Source organism: Somniosus microcephalus, chromosome 9, assembly GCF_052327205.1.
Source record: "Somniosus microcephalus isolate GS21.2 chromosome 9, FLI_Smic_1.0, whole genome shotgun sequence".
In the NCBI taxonomy this organism is placed as follows: Eukaryota; Metazoa; Chordata; class Chondrichthyes; order Squaliformes; family Somniosidae; genus Somniosus; species Somniosus microcephalus.
The window spans coordinates 249,030,375-249,051,193 of record NC_140995.1 but is presented as its reverse complement, the minus strand read 5'-3'; the positions used below and the strand labels follow the sequence as shown (position 1 = coordinate 249,051,193).

General features: G+C 47.8%; 1 protein-coding gene across 6 annotated transcripts in view; it reads right to left on the bottom strand.

Annotated features, from left to right (window-relative positions):
• The window catches only part of LOC147113203 (phosphofurin acidic cluster sorting protein 1-like), a 795,587-nt gene that overhangs the window by 427,902 nt on the left and 346,866 nt on the right, over window positions 1–20,819 (bottom strand). For all 6 annotated transcript variants that reach the window (XM_085998126.1, XM_085998127.1, XM_085998132.1 and 3 more), the window contains exons 3-4: window positions 20,025–20,114; window positions 18,776–18,901 (exon numbers count right to left, since the gene is read on the bottom strand). In XM_085998126.1, the coding sequence (XP_085854252.1) occupies window positions 18,776–18,901; window positions 20,025–20,114 (216 nt within the window). The remainder of the gene's footprint in view (window positions 1–18,775; window positions 18,902–20,024; window positions 20,115–20,819) is intronic.

Below are 20,819 nucleotides of genomic sequence, written 5' to 3'. Positions count from 1 at the left end.
CTAGAGGCGCGGCTAGTTCTGGAGCACAAGTCTTCAGCCCGATAGCCGGGATGTTGTCAGGGCCCATAGCCGTTGCTGTATCCAGTGCACTCAGCCGTTTCTTAACATCACGTGGAGTGAATCGAATTGGCTGAAGACTGGCTTCTGTGATGGTGGGGACCTCAGGAGTAGGCCGATATGGATCATCCATTCGGCACTTCTGGCTGAAGTTGGTTGCAAACGCTTCAGCCTTGTCTTTTGCACTCACGTGCTGGGCTCCACCATCATTGAGAATGGGGATATTCATGGAGCCTCCTCCTCCCGTTAGTTGTTTAATGTTCCACCACCATTCACGACTGGATGTGGCAGGACTGCAGAGCTTTGATCTGAATGTGGGATCGCTTAGCCCTGTCTATAGCATGCTGCTTCCGCTTTTTAGCCTGCATGTAGTCCTGTGTTGCAGCTTCCCCAGGTTGGCACCTCATTTTTAGGTACGCCTGGTGCTGCTCCTGGCATGCTCTTCTACACTCCTTATTGAACCAGGGTTGGTCCCCTGGCTTGGTGATAATGGTAGAGTGAGGGATATGCCGGGCCATTAGGTTACAGGTTGTAGTGGAATAGAATTCTGCTGCTGCTGATGGCCCACAGCGCCTCATGGATGCCCAGTTTTGAGCTTCTAGATCTGTTCTGAATCTAGCCCAATGAGCATGGTGGTAGTGCCACACAACACAACACGATGGAGGGTGTCCTCAGTGTGAAGATGGGACTTCATCTCCACAATGACTGTGCGGTGGTCACTGCTGCCAATGCTGTCATAGACAGATGCATCTGCGACAGGTAGATTGGTGAGGATGAGGTCAAGTAGGTTTTTCCCTCATGTTGGTTCTCTCACCACCTGTTGCAGGCCCAGACTGGCAGTTATGTCCTTCAGAAGTATATTGCCGATCCTTCATCGTCGCTGGGTCAAAATCCTGGAACTCCCTCCCTAACAGCACTGCGGGAGTAGCTTCAGCACACGGACTGCAGCGGTTCAAGAAGGCGGCTCACCACCACCTTCTCAAGGGCAACTAGGGATGGGCAATAAATGCTGGCCTTGCCAGCGACACCCACATCCCATGAACGAATAAAATTAAAAAATGTAGAGTTCCTCTTGTGAAGGACTTGGCAGATGTCTTGGAAAGTGACAGACTTTCTGAGAGTTTGGGGGGAGGGAGAAGAGGCAAGTGTGAAGTGACTTTATTTGGTGAGTATTGTAACTTCTGGACTCTCCTTACTCTGGCTGCCGGCTCTTCTGTTCCACTTCTATTTCCTCTTGTGCAGCCTCCTCCTGCTGTGGGGATGCTTAAGTAAGACCTTCTTGGTCTGTAGACGCTGAAGTGAGTGTCTATGTGTAGGGAAGAGCTACCTTCAGTGATGCCTGGCTCTCTGAGCCGCCAACCCAGCCTCTTCCATGTCTTCAGCCCCATCCTCTTCGTAACATCAAAATAAAGGGAATCCCGTTGACAAATCCATATTTAAAGTGCAAAGCAGAACTTACAGCAGAGCTGAGTAAAACTAGCAGCAGAAGTCCTGACTCCGCCCCAAAGTACTGAAGAGGTTGCTCAGCAGGCAAAGAAATGCCAACCTTCTGTTGCAGCACTCAAAATGGCCACCAGAATGATACCGGGGCTTAATGGGTTAAATTATGAAGACAGGTTGTATAGACTAGGCTTATATTCCCTTTCTTATGTTCATTAATAAATAGACATTCTTATTATGAACACAGCTAGCTTTTGCTAGTTACTTTATTGAGCACATGTGGACTGGTACAGTATCTGTAGAGGCTTCCATCTTGACTGCTGCCTTGTGGGTAGGCTAGTGCCTCATGGGTAATGTAGTCTTAATATATGTGCAGCTGGGTAGTGTAGTCATATACATACAGCTATATGCAGCTCTACGGCTCCACCTAGTGTCCACTATAGAATGACATGTTATTGATCGTTACATCCCCCTTTCTTTGAGGTTTAACAAAATCAATATCAATCAACTTTCAAGAAAACAATAAAGATAATATCAGTAACACTTTTGTTCGTGCTCTATAAACATAAACATTTTCAAAACAGTCAACACATTTTCAAAGCTTTACATTGTACTCAAAGATTAAGTCTATCAGGCTTTTTTACTTCACGTGTGGATCTTCTCAACACGGGTAAGTCTGATGTGTCTTCATGAGATTGTTCTGGCGGTGAATGACAAGATGCAGTTGCGGCATTGTCATCAATCTGCTCTTGTATAGATCGAGGTCTCCTTGCGATCTTTGCTTCGAGAGGGTTTCAGTGTTTCCTTCACTCTTCATGCCATAACTCTCAATGTAGTCAATGCACCCTCGAAAAACTGCTGGCAGCTAGATCCCATCATACAGCATAGTCCTCTCAGCAGCCTCGGCTAATGGAACACCAAAGATTGTTCTGGCGGTGAATGACATGGTATTGATCGTTACACCCTTGAGTATAGAAGATGTGATCTAATCGAGGTGTTTAAAATTATAAAGGGATTCGATAGGGTAGCTGGAGAGAAACTATTTCCTCTGGTGGGAGAATCCAGGACAAGGGGGCAGACCTTAAAATTAGAGCCAGGCCGTTTAGGAGTGAAATCAGGAAGCACTTCTTCACACAAAGGGTGGTGGAAATCTGGAACTCACTCCCCAAAATGCTGGGGGTGGGGACCAGGTTGGTGAGTCATTTCCCAGATTTTTTAAATCATCACAGTAACTTGGGCCAGGGTGTAGTTTACAAAGAATTAAATACTTCTTTCCACAATGCTGTTCCTGTTTAAGGATATACGGCAGCTGATGAGCCAATTGTAAAAGCAGCATCCTGTTGCCCTCTACAGCTCAGAAGGTTCCTGGTTCGATTCCTGGTTAGGATTAGCTGGTTTCAGCTAAGTCAGTGGAAAGGTACTACAGCTGGCCTCAACACTCCTGGATTAGCGAGGGGGAAATTTGCTCGAGTCCCCTCTGCTCCCTGGTGTTGACTAGCCTGCTGACATTCAGTCTACGCTCACGTTAATAATATCCACTGGAGAGTGTTTATGAGCAAAGGATTCAAGGCTTCACAAGGGGAAGGGGAGAAAATAGGCAGAGAAATGGTGAGAGAAGTCATAGAGTCATAGAGTTTTACAGCACAGAAAGAGGCCCTTCGGCCCATCGTGTCTGCGCCGCCCATCCATCCCTGTCCAGTCTAATCCCATTTTCCAGCATTTGGTCCATAGCCTTGTATGCATTGGCATTCCAAGTGCTCATCCAAATGCTTCTTGAATGTTGTGAGGGTTCCTGCCTCTACCACCCTTTTGGGCATTGAGTTCCACATTCCAACCACCCTCTGGGTGAAAAAGTTCCTCCTCAAATCCCCTCTAAATCTCCTGCCCCTTACCCTGAATCTATGCCCCCTTGTTATTGACCCCCCTACTAAGGGGAAAAGTTCCTCTTTGTCTACCCTATCTATGCCCCTCATCATTTTGTATACCTCAATCAGGTCCCCCCTCAGCCTTCTTTGCTCCAAGGAAAACAACCCCAGCCTGTTTAGTCTTTCTTCATAGCTGAGGCGCTCCATCCCAGGTAACATCCTGGTGAATCTTCTCTGCACCCTCTCCAAAGCAATCACATCCTTCCTATAGTGAGGCGACCAGAACTGCACACAGTACTCCAGCTGTGGCCTCACCAGCGTTTTGTACAGCTCCATCATAACCTCCCTGCTCTTATATTCTATGCCTCGGCTAATGAAGGCAAGTATCCCATATGCCTTTTTAACCACCTTATCTACCTGTTCCGCTGCCTTCAGGGAGCTATGTACATGTACACCAAGGTCCCTCTGACCCTCTGTACTTCCTAGGGTCCTACCACTCATTGTGTATTCCCTTGCCTTATTTGTCCGTCCAAAATGCATCACCTCGCACTTTTCAGGGTTAAATTCCATTTGCCACTTTTCCGCCCATCTGACCAACCCGTTTATATCGTCCTGTAGCCTGAGGCTTTCCTCCTCGCAATTGACCACCCCACCAATTTTCGTGTCATCTGCGAACTTGCTGATCATACCTTTTACATTCTCATCCAAGTCATTTATGTAGATCACAAACAACAAGGGACCCAGCACCGATCCCTGAGGTACCCCACTGGACACAGGCTTCCAGTCACAAAAGCAACCTTCGACCATCACCCTCTGCCTCCTGCCACTCAGCCAGTTTAGGATCCAACGCGCCAAGGCACCCTGGATCCCATGGGCTCTTACCTTCTTGACCAGTCTCCTATGCGGGACTTTGTCAAAGGCTTTACTGAAGTCCATGTAAACCACATCCACAGCATTTCCCTCATCCACCCCACTAGTCACCCCCTCGAAAAATTCAATCAGATTTGTCAGACATGATTTACCCTTGACAAAGCCATGCTGACTATCCCCGATTAATCCTTGCCTCTCCAAATGGAGACTAATTTTGTCCCTCAGAATTTGTGACAATGCACAAAGGAGCATAAGAATTAGGAGCAGAAGGAGGCCACACGGCCCCTCGAGCCTGCTGCGCCATTCAATAAGATCATGGCTGATCTTCGATGTCAGCTCCACTTTCCCGCCCGATCCCCATATCCCTTGATTCCCCTAGAGTCCAAAAATCTATCGCTCTCAGTCTTGAATATACTCAACGACAGAGCCTCCACAGCCCTCTCGGGTAGAGAATTCCAAAGATTCACCACCCTCTGAGTGAAGAAATTCCTTCTCATCTCAGTCTTAAATGGTCGACCCCTTATCCTGAGACTGTGCCCCCTAGTTCTAGACTCTCCAGCAGGGGAAACAACCTCTCAGCATCTAACCTGTCAATCCCCCTCAGAATCTTATGTGTTTCAATGAGATCACCTCTCATTCTTCTAAACTCCACAGAGTATCATCGAATCATAGAATGGTTACAGCACAGAAAGAGGCCATTCGGTCCATCGAGCCCGTGCCGGCTCTCTGCAAGACCACTTCAGCTAGTCCCACTCCCCCGCCCTTTCCCCGTTAACCTGGCATGCAAGCAGGCTGACAGAGGCGATGTCTGGACCTCTTAAAGGGACACACATCATTCAGGCAAGTTTGAATTTAAGCGTTTGGACTGTTGTTTTTATTTTACTGAAGTGGTGGCTTGCTGCGATAGATGTGAAAAGCTTTTTAAGTGTGTAGGGAGTGCTGCTGGACACGGCAAGGGCTCGGATGGTAAATGAAGGCCTTTGAGAAGACAGAACATGCTGCAAATACTCAGCAGGTCACACAACATCCGAGAGAAAAACAGAGTTCACATCTCAGGCCGACATGTTGCCTGGGCAACTGAGTATTTCCAGCATTTTAAGCTGTCATTTCACATTGACAGCATTCACTTGCAGAGGGAAGAGGAAGACGCAGAAGAGGAGGAAGCCACAGAGGAGGAATCAGAAGAGGAGGAATCAAACAGAAGGATGCATCCCAAACAGCCCCTTTGTGGCTGGGATATCTGGGATGGAATCATCCGCCTGCGGTCCCAGGGACCACAACCCCAATTCCCCTTTCAACATTGTCCCACACTGTACCTTCCCTCTGTTACTGACCATCACAGCGTCCTCTTGGTCACGATGCTGAAAGAAAAGCCACCACAAAGCAAACTTTCCAATCCACCTTTATACATCTATCCATCCAATGTGACATCACAGAATCAACTCATCACCCATATGCATTCTCTTATTGACTGTGTTGTGTGTGCCTTTGTCTAACCTACTGATCTCACGCAGTGCTACCCCAGTGGCTGCAGCATGGCTGGTGGAAGGCTGCTGACTTTCAGTGGGGGACACTGCAAATGGCCTTGCTGGTTGACCTTGAGGAGCTGGTGGCTGGGAGTGTCAAAATCAATCGTCCTCTCTTCTTGTTCTTCTTCACTCTCCTCTCCCTCTTCTTGTTGACCCACTGGCTGGGCAGGCTGCATTTCTTGGGTGTGTGAAATGAGGAAGGCACAGGGGTGAAGTTGTGATGAGGGGAGGGTGGGAAAGCATGAGGTGCGTGCCAGAAGGAGGATAACGTACGAGGATACCAGCATCTTGTATCCTTTCAGCCCCGCCGCTGGCCAAGGGCTCAGCTATGCCCCTGCCAAGAATGGCCTGCACTGTCTCTTCCAAGGGGGTGAGGCGAGGCTAGGAATGGGAGATGTGCCTCATCCTGGGTGCAGATTGTTGGTAGGTGAGTGACTGGGGGTCGTGCATTGAGCAGTGTGTGAGGCTAGTGGTGCAGTTGGTAGGAGACGGCTTTTGAAGATGCATTCACTGACCTTCACCACTGGTCTGAGGTCATGAAGCTTCTTTGGGCACTGGAGCCAGGTGGTGGGGGCGACACTGCTGGCAGTGACGGCCTCGGTGATGTAGTCCCACATCCTTCTTTCTGGAGGGTCTCCTGGCCCCAGTGGGTAGAGGGCCTGTGTTGCAGTGTTGACCCCCTGCACAAAGCTGGAGTGCTGCGTGCGAGACCCTCGGTGCTCCTTCCCTGGCTTGCTGAGCTATTGTGTTAGTGCTGAGGCACTTTTCCCACTTGTTGAGGTTAGGAAAATAATTCAGCTTTAAGAGCTGAATATTCACGTTTGGAACTTCTTTTACATGTTGAATATTTCTTAAAAGGCAGAAAGGGCTGAAAAATGTATTGATTCACTTCATTTTATTTTGTATTGCTTCATTGTGCGTGGCCCCTTTAATTCTCAGACCTCTTCATTGCCCACAATTCCCTGCGAGCTCCACAGTTTCGCTCCCAGAGGCTGTGGGAAGCTCCAACGCTGCTCCTGCACAGAAACTTCATCCTCCCGGATCTCTCCAGCAACGCCACCAGGACGGCGTTGCACGGAAGGTGAGCGCTGCGCCACCTATCTCCATGCCGCCCCCCCAGATCAATTTCACTCGTTTAGCGTGCGGCCATTTCCAGCAGCCGTTAACTGCAGTTGCCGGTGACACCAGCAACTTTGCTGGCGAACACAAATTTTTCCCCCATGCCTCTATTTATGAAGCCCAGGATCCTGTAAGCTTTTTTAATCGCTTTCTCAACCTCCCCTGCCACCATCAACAATTTGTGCACATATACCCCCAGGTCTCTCTGTTCATGCACCCCCTTTAGGATTGTACCCTTTAGTTTATTTTGCCTCTCCTCGTTCTTCCTACCAAAATGTATCACTTCGCACTTTTCTGCGTTAAATCAAACGCCTTTTGGAAGTCCATGTACATCACGTCAACCGCATTACCCTAATCAACCCTCTCTGTTACCGCATCTAAAAACTCGATCAAGTTAGTTAAACACGATTTGCCTTTAACAAATCCATGCTGGCTTTCCTTAATTAATCCACACTTGTCCAAGTATAGGCCCAATCTACTTCATAGAATCACAGACTGGTGGAGCCAGTCCTTCAGCAAGAGTGCACTTAACTTAAAGTAAACTGACATTAAAGGGTTAAGCGGCTCTACTGTACAGGCAGTTTTGTAAATTGACCAATCATAAGAAATTGACCAAGCTTCGTATCCCAGCATGCCTCGAGGAACCAACGGGACTTTTAAATTAACTTTTAAAACAAGCTGTGAGCTGAACGGAATGCAGGAGTAAATTATTCACACAGAGACACAGACACGATTGATTGACTGTATGAATATGCGAACCAAGGAAGTAGTTAGAGTAATCAGACCACACAATGACATGTATTTGTTTAAATTTAACTGACTGTCCTGTCCATTGAACTCCTGTGGTCAGGCTGTGAACGAGACTTACAAATCAACACGACAGGTAACGACCATGGTTCCATCGAACTGGATCGGTTTCCTCATCCTTTGGAGATGTTAATATCAAAATTGTTGCTGGAGTAAAACCCAATCGCCAACCTTTCAGAATGCTGATAAGGCTGGAACTTTTCCCCATCAAAACACCTTTGTGTGATAACGGACTATTCACTGACCCAGGATGGAGAAGTGATCAAATCAAGTACTCTATAGATTTGCAGAAACAGACAAGATTAAGATGGTACAATCAAAGGGGGGGTTGCGTCAATCAATTGTCACGGGTATGATCTTTGTCTTATAAAAAGGGTGCGTTTAAGGACAAACTTCGGCAACTTGTAAGGGATCTGCGGACGGATTTGATCACCCGTACAGAGGGAAACATACATCTCTGAGTGATCACCGGGGTGAGTGGTGTTTGAAATTAAAGAGAGTTAAAGGGAACAGTGTATGTGAGCACTGTTTGAAGTTAAAGGGAACAACGCATTGACGTTTGTATGTTATCTGTAGTACAATAACCAGTTAAAAGAATACGGAGTTGTACTAAGTTGTGAGCCTTGACCATTTTACCCCACCCGGACAGGTTCAGGCCGGATTCTGGAATTAGAGTATAAGAGGGAAGGTGCGGGTTCACCTACCTACATTGGGTACAGCACGGAAGAAGGACATTCGGCCCATCGAGCCCGTGCCGACTCTCAGGTAGTCCCACTCCCCCGATCTTTCCCCGTAGCCCTGCAAATTTTTTTCCTTCAGATACTTAACCAACTCCCTTTTGAGTCTGCCTTGTCGCAACGCCCCCCCGCCCCCCCCCCGCTTTGATTGTACCATCTTCCTTCCTAAAGTGCGGTGCCCAGAATTAGACACAATACTCCAGTTGAGGCCGAACCAGGGTTTTATACAGGTTCATCATAATTTCCACACTCTTGTACTCTATACCTCTATTTATGAAGCCCAGGATCCCGTAAGCCTTTTTAACTGCTTTCTCAACTGCCCTGCCACCTTCAACGATTTGTGCTCATATACCCCCAGGTCTCTCTGTTCATGCACCCCCTTTAGGATCGTACCCTTTAGTTTATATTGCCTCTCCTCGTTCTTCCCACCAAAATGTATCACTTCACACATTTCTGTGTTAAATTTCATCTGCCACATGTCCGCCCATTCCACCAGCCTATGTCTTCCTGAAGTCTATCACTATCCTCCTCACTGTTCACTATACTTCCAAGTTTTGTGTCATCTGCAAGTTTTGAAATTATGCCCTGTACACCCACGTCCAAGTCATTAATTTTTCTGCCCTCGCAGCGTGTTCCTATGCAGAGCTAGACAGATAGCTAACAACTTGATATCTTCCCATAAAAATCACAAGGCTTGACTTTTCTTGTAAAGCTTTACTGAAAGATTCTTATTGTAAAACTGAAATACAACACAGAAATGGAAGCACACATTAGTATACAAGCGCATAACTGATATGTATACACAGATTTAGGTACGCCTGAGCAACACAGTACATTTGGCATGTAAATTACTAAACACGTGGAAACACAGCTTACTGTGAATATACATTTAGCAAACTGGAAGGCATTCTCTTTAAATTAACCCTGTACATAGTGCATCAAAATACAGCTACTAGTTAACCAGCTAGACAGAGAGCGAGCACTTCACGGCTAGCTGTGTAAGTTTGCTTACAGAGAAAAGTTACAAACTAAACATTTTCTGCAACATACAGTGTACACTAATCATCTATAACATTCTCAAGTACTTACAGACAAATAATATCCAAGACTCAGGCATGGGAACAATACAACTTCCCAGACCATGTGTAGCTGTAGGTCTGTAGTTTACTTTACTGCACTTAGTGCTTTACAGCACTTTACTGCACTTTTACTGCAGTTGCTAGGTACCAAATAGCCACTAGGTGGCAGCACACAATGGGAATCGACCCAACTTACTCAAACCCCTGAATTAACTGGAAAACTAACATAAATTGCTACAGAGAGACAGCACACTCCCCGCTTGGTACAATTCCATTGTACCACTACAGATACAAAATAAACCTAAAGAAAACGTCCTTTGGCTGCAAACATACTCAGAATCCGTTCTCTAGGTTTCTTCAGAAAGGAGGACTATGATCTCTGAGACTGGCCTCAGAAACACTTTGACAGTCCCCTCCTTGACAATCTTCACCTCCACCTTGCGGACCCTCTTGTCCCTGCTCGGCAGAGTTTTGACAACCAGTCCCACTGGCCATTCATTTCTGTGTGCTTGGCTGTCTTTCAGCAAGACAACATCTCTCACTTTGACATTTGGCTTGTCTTCTGTCCATTTCCTACGGCTCTGTAGGGTGGACAAATACTCTCCTCTCCATCTCTTCCAAAAAGTGTCTGCAAGACACTGGACTTGCTTCCACTGCTTCCTGTGCAGCTCAGCCATGTCAAAGTTTCCAGAGGGGGCTGAAATAGCACTCATCTTTTGAGTCAGGAGCATCGTTGGGTGAGGACTGCAGGCATGTCTGGGTCGGTGGACACCGGCACCAGGGGTCTTGCATTCATGATCGCCATGACTTCAGCCATGAGAGTGCTTAAGACGTCATGTGTGAGACGAGTAGGTCCCGTCCGAAGCAGCATAGCATCCAGAATACGCCTGGCAACACCGATGAGCCTCTCCCATGAACCACCCATGTGGGATGAATGCGGGGGGTTAAACACCCACGTGCATCCTTTGTTTTGGAGGTAGCTTCCTGCCGCTGCATCGTCCGTGTGGATGTCCAACTCCTTACAGGCACCCACGAAGTTAGTCCCTCTGTCAGAGCGGAGAAGTTTGGCTGGACCACGGATTGAGAAAAACCTCCTCAGTGCATTGATAAAGCTGTCTGTTGACATGGATTCGATCAGCTCAATGTGCACAGCTCTGGTAGACATGCACGTAAAGAGCACCGCCCAGCGCTTGCTGCCTGCACTACCTCCTCTTGTGCGACGCGTCATGATGGTCCATGGCCCAAAGACGTCAAGGCCCACGCTGGTGAATGGAGGCTCTGGAGTGAGTCTGTCAGCGGGCAAGTCTGCCATCTTTTGGTCCTCTAACTTCCCTCATAGCTTGCGGCAGGTAACACACTTGTGGATAACTGAAGAAACCAGACGCTTGCTCCCGATTATCCAGTATCCGGCTGCTCGGATAGCTCCTTCTGTTATGTGTCGTCCTTGGTGAGCCACTTGCTCATGATAGTATCTCACGAGTAGTGTGGCAATGTGATGGGTGCGCGGGATGATCAGAGGGTGCTTTTCTTCTCTTGACAAGTCTGCGGATGATATGCGCCCTCCGACCCGGAGCAAACCATCTTCATCTGTAACTGGGTTGAGCTTTTTAAGTGGGCTTTGCTTGGGGAATGTCTGTCCCTCTTCAAGACATTTGAATTCCTCCTTGAAGACATCATGCTGGACAGAGCGAATGATCACACCTTTGGCTTGTGAAAGCTCACTTGTGCTGGATGCTTCTTTAGAACATTTCCATCCTTTGCGTTCTATGTTGTCCGAATTCCCCTTGAAGGATGCTGCTACATGAATGAGTCGGGCTGTGGTTCGGCAGAGTGTTCTCCAGCTTGAGAATCGCTCGAAGCGTTGTGAGCCCAACTGAGATTCTGAGGCTTTGGTGACCAGGGTCGTAACTTCAGGCCGAATCTCAGTATCAGCTTCAGGCTCCACAAGGGTGGAGGGATTGGACTCAGGAGTCTCCTCTGTGTTGACATTAGACAGGAAAGAGGGGCCCGAGAACCAACTGCTTTGCTGTAGGTGTGCTGCTGGTATAGACCTGGTAGCATGGTCTGCAGGGTTCAGGTCTGTGGAGACATAGCACCACAGGTCAGGGTGAGTGGATCATCTGATACGAGTCACCCGGTTGGAAACATACACATAAAACCTTCTTGTGGAGTTGTGGATGTAACCAAGTACAATCTTGCTGTCCGTGAAGAACTTGACGGCGCCCACATCGATGTCAATCTCGTCTCTGATCAACTCGTACAGTTGAACAGCCAACACAGCTGCACAAAGCTCGAGACATGGAATGGTGTGGGCAGGCCGAGGGGCCAACTTGGACTTCCCCATAACGAATCCCACATGGTATTTCCCATCGGTGTCAGCTGCTCTCAAGTAGGCCACAGCTCCTATTGCTACTGTGGAAGCGTCTGAGAAGATGCACAGCTCTCTTCTCTGTGTTGAAGACAGCAAGCCTGGAATGTAGCACCTCTCTATGTGCAGGTCTTCGAGAGCCTTCAAGGACTCCTTCCATAGGTTCCATTTTGCTTCTTTTTCTGGGAGGAGTGGAGCATCCCACTCACTCTGATCCGATGAGAGTTCCCGTACTAATGCTTTTCCTTGCATTGTTATGGGAGCTACGAACCCCAAAGGGTCGTACAAACTGTTGACTGTGGACAGGACGCCTCTCCGTGTGAATGGCCTTTCTTCACGGGACACCAGGAATGTGAAGCTGTCTGTTTCCAGGTTCCAGGAGAGCCCCAGGCTCCGTTGAAGGGGGAGAGGATCCACTCCAAGGTGCAAATCCTTCAGATCCTTGGCACGGTCCTCTGCAGGGAAGGCTTCCATCACCTGTCCACTGTTCGATGCTACCTTGTGTAGTCTCAGGTTGGACTCTGCCAACATCGCTCTGGTTCTTGTCAGGAGATCTATTGCTTCTTCAGGTGTGGTAACCGAGGTAAGACCATCGTCAACATAGAACTGTCTCTCAACAAAATGCTTCGCATCGGAGCCATATTCTTGCTCACCTTTCTGAGCGGCTCGCCTCATGCAGTAGATAGCCACAGCAGGTGAAGGGCTATTTCCAAACACGTGGACCTTCATCCTGTACTCCACCACATTCTTGTTGATGTCGTTGTCCTCATGCCACAGGTAGCGGAGATAGTCCCTGTGGTCTTCTCGGACGACAAAGCAATAAAACATTTGCTGCACATCTGCTGTCAGGGCTACAGGTTCTTTTCTGAACTGCAGAAGAACTCCCAACAAGGTGTTGTTCAAGTCTGGGCCGCTGAGGAGTACATCGTTCAGAGACACTCCTTTACATTCAGCACTTGAATCAAACACAACTCGTAACTGGTCTGGCTTTTGTGGGTGATACACACCGAATGTTGGCAGGTACCAGTGTTCTTTACCTTCTTCCAGAGGTGGAGCAGGCTCGGCTTGGTCGTTGTCCAGCATCTTCTGCATGAACTCTATGTAATGGCCCTTCATTTCTAGCCTTTTCTCCAGTGTTCTCCTGAGTGAGCAGAGGCGCTTCATAGCTTGTTCCCTGTTACTCGGAAGACAGCGTCTGGGAGAGTGAAATGGTAAGGGTGCCACCCAGCTGTGTCCATCGTCCTGGTAAACCTCCTCATCCATGATGGTTAGGAAAGCTTTGTCGTCCATGGATAGTGCTGGCTTGTCATCATCCTTGGACCTTTCAAACACTGAGCATCCTAGGCTGTCTGTGCTCACAGTGAGGCCTGCCTCTTCCTCACAGGCAGAGGAGGTTGACCTATGATGCTGCGTCATGCCATCGTAGTCTTCCTTTACCTGGATCCTGTTTGGGCATGGGCTGAGAAAGGATGTGCGACCATTGTGCAACACGTTTGCTTTATAGACGTTGACACCCGCTGGTTTGTGGACTGTTCCCAGGCAAACTCCACCCACGAGGACCCATCCCAGGTCAAGCCGCTGCGCATAAGGAGCATTGTGGGGCCCATTGATTTGCTCACGCACCTTGTGCACCCTTAAGATGTCTCTTCCCAAGAGCAGGAGGATTGGAGCGTCCGGGTCCACAGCTGGAATCTTGTTGGCAACTGGCTGTAGGTGGGGCTGATGGCGTGCGACCTCTGGGGAGGGAATTTCCGTCCTATCGTCTGGCATCATGTCACACTCAATTAAGGTGGGGGGGGGGGGGGGGGGAAGCTGTAGTTTCCCATCCATGGACTCGATCATGAAGTTGCCAACTCTCCTACCCGTAGTCTCTGTTGTCCCTGCACAGGTTTTTAGCGTGTACGGAGCGGCGCTGGCCTTGACTTCAAAGAGATTGAAGAATTCTGTCTTCGCTAGAGACTTGTTACTTTGCTCATCAAGCACTGCGTACATTTTGATTGCCTTCTCCTTTCTCCCTGCAGGATATGCTTTAACCAAGCAGATTTTGGAGCATGAGCGTGGGCTGCTTGCATTTCCACAAACCTCTGTACACTTGGAGGTGACTGAAGAAGATGTGCTTTCGCTTTGCTCCCCGCTATCCTCTTTGTCAACCGCAGCACTCTCGGTGGTTGAAGGAGGAGGACCTGGATGCAGGGCTGCGATGTGTTTTTCACTGTTGCACTCGAAGCACTTGATTGTCGCCTTGCAGTCTTTTGCCATGTGCATAGTCGACCCACAACACCTGAAGCAGATGCGATTCTCTTTCAGGTATGATTTGCGCTCATCAATAGACTTGTCTCTAAAGCTTCGACACTTTTTGAGTGGGTGGGGCTTCTTGTGTATTGGACACTGACGATCTGGGTCATCCACTTTATTCCCAGCAGAACTGGATTGGTTGACTGAGGGTTCGGCTGGAACATCTGTTTTGTGCACGCTCACAGAGGCTTTATTGCTGTACTTTGTGGGTTTCTCTGTTCTCGAAGGAGCGTAACTGCTGGAGGTGGAGAAAGTGAAACTTGGATCATTCCTCACCTTTGCCTGTTGTTGGATGAACCTGGAGAAGAGAGAGAAGGGGGGAAATGCCACTCCATTGTCCTCCTTGTACTTGGATCCCTTAGCTATCCATTTCTCTTGAAGGTTGTATGGGAGCTTTTCCACTATTGGGTTTACCCCACGAACTGTATCCAAATACGAGAGGCCGGTCAGGTAACCTTCTCCCTTGGCACACTCCAGTTCAAGGAGAATGTCGCCCAGTTCTCGGAGCTCGACATTATCTTTGTTGGTTAGCTTCGGAAAGTCCTCAATCTTCTTGAGCAGTGCGTGTTCAATGACTTCTGGTGTCCCATAACAGTCTTCGAGACGTTGCCAAACCAGGTTGAGGCCTGCTGTGGGATTGCGGACGTGCGCTGAGCGAATTCTCTTCGCCTGTTCTGACGACTCAGCTCCGAGCCACTTTGTCATCAAGTCTAGTTCTTCTCTGGCTGACAGATTCAAGTCCTTGGTGGTACTCAGGAAGGACGCTTTCCATGACCAATAATTTTCAGGACGGTCATCAAATTCTAGAAGGCCTGAACTTAACAATTCTCGGCGGATAAGGTACCTAGCGAGGTCTTGTGCACCTTGTGGCTCGGGTGAGGACTGCTTGGCTGGATTGGCCGAGTGCTGTGGAGGTCTCTGCAGGTAAGTCTTACTTGTTTCTTCTCCTTTAAGCTCAGTGTCTCCAAAAACAGGCTGTTTGCTACTGTGGTGAGTAGCTGGTTCTGCGTCGAGATAGCTGGATGTTTCCTTGGAGAACAATTTGGAGTGTTGTTGGACATACTCACTTGTACGTTGCACTGGACTGAGGGGCTGTTCTAGAACATATGCTTCATGGCTGGGCTCCCCGCCTTCGTTCTCCTCACCTTCTTCATAAGCTGCGGCTTCAGCTTTAGCGGCAGCTCTCTGGCTTTGGAGAATGTGGAGACTGGCGTCGAGGTCAGCTCTCTGCTTCATCACACTAGCTTCGTTTTCAGCGAAGGACAATTGAGCCTGGGCAGCTTTTGCCTTGGCACGTGCTTTGGCGGCTGCAGAAGCTGTCGATGACGACGGTCTGCTGGACCACCGAGATGATCTAGAGGATGCTTTAGAGGACGTGACCTGGCATCGTTTGCTCGGAAAGGCTCATGCTTCTCGATTGGCTGGTCGACGTCCTCTATGGTATATTGTCTTCCTGAGCGTAGACTCATGGTAGCTGAGTGGTATCTTCTTGTGCTTGAGCCCGCTGTGCTGTTGTCTTTTTACTTTTCTGCCCTCGCAGCGCGTTCCTATGCAGAGCTAGACAGGTAGCTAACAACTTGATATCTTCCCATAAAAATCACAAGGCTTGACTTTTCTTGTAAAGCTTTACTGAAAGATTCTTATTGTGAAACTGAAATACAACACAGAAATGGAAGCACACATTAGTATACAAGCGCATAACTGATATGTATACACAAATTTAGGTACGCCTGAGCAACACAGTACATTTGGCATGTAAATTACCAAACACGTGGAAACACAGCTTACTGTGAATATACATTTAGCAAACTGGAAGGCATTCTCTTTAATTAGCCCTGTACATAGTGCATCAAAATACAGCTACTAGTTAACCAGCTAGACAGAGAGCGAGCACTTCACGGCTAGCTGTGTAAGTTCGCTTACAGAGAAAAGTTACAAACTAAACATTTTCTGCAACATACAGCGTACACTAATCATCTATAACATTCTCAAGTACTTACAGACAAATAATATCCAAGACTCAGGCATGGGAACAATACAACTTCCCAGAGCATGTGCCGCTGTAGGTCTGTAGTTTACTTTACTGCACTTACTGTGCTTTACAGCACTTTACTGCACTTTTACTGCAGTTGCTAGGTACCAAATAGCCACTAGGTGGCAGCACACAATGGGAATCGACCCAACTTACTCAAACCCCTGAATTAACTGGAAAACTAACATAAATTGCTACCGAGAGACAGCACATTAATATATATCAAGAAAAGCAGTGGTCCTAGAACCGACCCCTGGGTATACCTTCCTCCAGGCCGAAAAACAACCATTCACCACTACTCTCTGTTTCCTGTCACTTAGCCAATTCTGTATCCATGCTGCCACTGTCCCTTTTATTCCATGGGCTTCAACTTTGCTGGTAAGCCTATTATGTGGCACTTTGTCGAACGCCTTTTGGAAATCCATGTACACGTCAACCACATTGCCCTCATCAACTCTCTCTGTTACCTCATCAAAGAACTCAATCAAGTTGGTTAAACACGATTTGCCTTTAACAAATCCGTGCTGGCTTTCCTTAATTAATCCACAGCTATCCAAGTGACTGTTAATTTTGTCCCTGATTACTGTTTCTAAAAGCTTCCCCACTACCGAGGTTAAACTGACTGGCCTGTAGTTGCTGGGTTTATCTTTACACCCTTTTTTGAACAAGGGTGTAACATTTGCAATTCTCCAGTCCTCTGGCACCACCCCCGTATCTAAGGAGGATTGGAAGATTATGGTCAGTACCTCCATGATTTCCTCCCTCAATTCTCTCAGCATCCTGGGATGCATCCCATCCGCTCCTGGTGATTTATCTACTTTAAGTACAGCCATCAATTTTTATCCTATCAAGTGTCTCCACTACCTCCTGCTTCACTATGTCTATGGCAGTATCCTCTTCCTTGGTGAAGACAGATGCAAAGTACTCATTTAGTACCTCAGCCATACCCTCTGCCTCCATGCATAGGTCTCCTTTTTGGTCCCTAATTACCCCACCCGTCCTCTTACTGCCTGTTTACTATTTATATGCCTATAGAAGACTTTTGGATTACCTTTTATGTTGGCTGCCATTCTATTCTCATACCCTCTCTTTGCCTCTCTTATTTTCTTTTTCACATCTCCTCTGACCTTTCTATATATAGCCTGATTCTCAGATGTATTTGCAACCTGGCATCTGTCACATGCATTCATTTTCTGCTTCATCATATTCTCTACCTGTTTCATCATCCAGGGAGCCCTGACTTTAGTTGCCCTGCCTTTCCCCCTAGTGGGAATGTACCTCAACTGTACACGAACTATTTCCTCTTTAAAGGCAGCCCATTGTTCCATTACAGTTTTGCCTGCCAATCTTTGATTCCAGTTTACCCGGGCCAGATCCATTCTCATCCCACTGAAATTGGCCTTCCCCCAGTTAAACATTTTTACTCTAGATTGCTCCCTGTCCTTTTCCATAGCTAATCTAAACCTTATGATATTATGATCACAGTTCCCTAAATATTCCCCTACTGACACTTGCTCCACTTGACCCACCTCATTCCCCAGAACCAGATCCAGCAATGCCTCCTCCCTCGTCGGGCCGGAAACATACTGATCAAGAAAGTTCTCCTGAACACACTTCAGAAATTCTTCCCCTTCTCTGCCCTTTACACTATTACGATCCCAGTCTATATTCGGATAGTTGAAGTCCCCCATTATTACACTTCCATAGTTCTTGCACCTCTCTGTAATTTCTCTGCAAATTTGCTCCTCCATATCTTTCCCACTATTTGGTGGTCTATAGAATACACCTAGTCGTGTAATGGCACCGCTATTGTTTCTTAACTTCTGGCCATATAGATTCTGTCCTTGACCCCTCCGGGACATCCTCCCTCTCCAGCACTGTAACATTCTCCTTAACCAATACTGCCACACCACCTCCTATCTTTCCTTCCCTATCTTTCCTGAACACCTTATAACCAGGAATATTTAATACCCAATCCTGCCCTTTTTTGAGCCAGGTCTCAGTTATTGCCACAACATCATAGTCCCATGTGGCTATTTGTGCCTGCAGCTCACTGACCTTGTTTACTACGCTTTGTGCGTTCACACACATACACTGTAAACCCACCTTAGACCATCCTGTATTCTCTCTTAGTTTGGCCCCACCTAATACTTTACTATTTCTCACTTTAGTACTCTCTGCCTCTCCCAATCCTTTGAGCACTTTATTTCCCCTTTCTAATGTTACAGCCTGGTGCCTATCCCCCTGCCAAATTAGTTTAAATCCTCCCTCCCTACTTAATCTCTTATCATCGGACAATCCTCTCATCCCAGGAATCAATCTAGTGAATCTTCATTGCACCACCTCTAAGGCAAGTATATCCTTCCTCAGATAAGGAGACCAAAACTGTGCCCAGTACTCCAGGTGTGGTCTCACCAAGGCCCTGTACAATTGTAGCAAGACTTCCTTACTCATATACTCCAACCCCCCTTACAATAAAGGCCAACATGCCATTTGCCTTCCTGTCCTCAGATTGAGAAAGGGAACGAGGAGGGAATCTGTGGTAGTTATTGGTAATGTCAGGCAGTGAAAGCTTACCTCAGCCATATCGATCGTCCCCACCGCCAGCGCCTTGTAGCCCAGGATGGTCCGGTTTTTATACCTCTTCCTCCTCTGTAACATTATCTGCAGTTTGTTTGCGTCTCTCTTCAGGAAGTGGGGATACTGACAACAGAACATAACAGAAGAGACTTTTAGTTCATCAGGGGCAGCGTTACAGTGAAGTTGGCTCATTGGACATGACACCGATTCACTCCTCAGAGAATTCTGAAACACCAAACTATTTCTCATCCACTCATTTCCATTTTCACAAGTACAAAAGAAAAGAAAAAGCGTAAATGATTCACAGAGGCGAGGGCCTCAATCAAAGGCAGGCCAGAGTGAGAACTTTCAGTCCACTACTGACTCCAAAACAATGCTGGTACCCCATTCAGCAGCTGGATAGACTCAAGTCTACTTAAGGTGAGCCCCTTGCTCAAGGAGATTAATCGTGTAAGAGGGTAGCAGATTTGTTCCCAGCCACATACTCAGTGCAGCGTCCCTGGCTACCTCAGTAGCTGCTCCCAGGCCTGCTCTGAGGCATGCAAGGATGGCCTGGGAATGGCTCTTCACTCCTTGTGAGGAAGTGCGGGGCCTCCACTTAGCACCTCTCCCACTGTGGCAAGGCTGAGACCAGGGACTCCGACACGTGGCACTACCACTTCTCAGGGCTCAGCTACTCTCCTCCCTCTCATCTCCTGAAAGTGCTGGAAGCTCTCCAATAACTTGGCCATTCTTCCTGCATGAGCCTAAATAATGGGCTATTCCACCCCAGGAGGGGCATCACAGCTAACTTCGATCCTTTCCTCACCCGACGTTCACACTTTCCACCAGGAGCCATTGGATAGCGAGCAGGAGCCTCCCAAGCCCACAGGTGTAGAAGCCAATGTAGCTGCCCTTGGCCCAGTGCCGCACCACAGTGGCTGGTGCTTTTAGGGGTTGCCCAAAGGAACTCCCGAAGCAGCCACTAAGAAGCGGCTTCTGATCGGGACATCCTCAGGCAGATCCGGCTGGAATTAGGAACTCACCGTGTGATACAAAAGAGGGAAGAACCTACATCTTGTCCACAGTGATAGACCGGTTTATTTATGGCAATGGAAATGCTCCAACCCACTGTAACATACTGGGTAGCCCAGGGACACACACTTGCAGAGAAGTGGATACCTCATCGTTTACTCTTTCAGCAGAGTGAAGTAGAAAATATTCTTTGAAAACACAAAGTGCCAAAGTGCCTGCGTGTAATAGATACCTGCAAGGAAAAGGTGAGCTCTAAGTCGGTCTCCATCAGGCCACCTGGTGGGAGAAGGTATTCATTCGATCTTAGGATTCGCTTCGAACCCTACAATGTACCAAAATGAGAGAAACACCTCTATTATTCAGCATGCTGTGCAAATCAACTCAGTGAGAGCACTGCCACTTGGAGCCGCTGCTCTCTCCTGAAACTTAACCTGCTAAGATCGTTTTCAAGGGAACTTCTGCAAAGAGGGCACAATGATGCAGCCAGGTTCCACAGTGGTGCAGTGTCTCAATGCACTGTTCAACGAGTAAGACAACAACACACCCATAATCCCAAGTCCCATTCCAGAGACTTGAGCACAAAAATCTCGGCTGACACTCCAGTGCAGTACTGAAAGAGTGCTGCACTGTCGGAGGTGCTGTCTTTCAGGTGAGGCTCCGTCTGCTCTCTCAGGTGGACGTAAAAGATCCCATGTCGCTATTTTGAAGAAGAGCAGGGGAGTTCGCCCCGGTGTCCTGGCCAATACTTATCCCTCAGTCAACATCAGTAAAACAGATGATCTGGTCATTATCACATTGCTGTTTGTGGGAGCTTACTGTGCACAAATTGGCTGCTGTGTTTCCTACATTACAACAGTGACTACAGTTCAAAAAGTACTTCATTGGCTGTAAAGCGCGTTGGGACGTCCGGTGGTCATGAAAGGTGCTGGAGAAATGCAAGTCTTTTTCTTTCATACATTACAACCTGTTGATTTTGAAGGTTTGGCGGAGGTGACTGTGGGAGAAGAAGCCAGTTGCTGGAGATGTG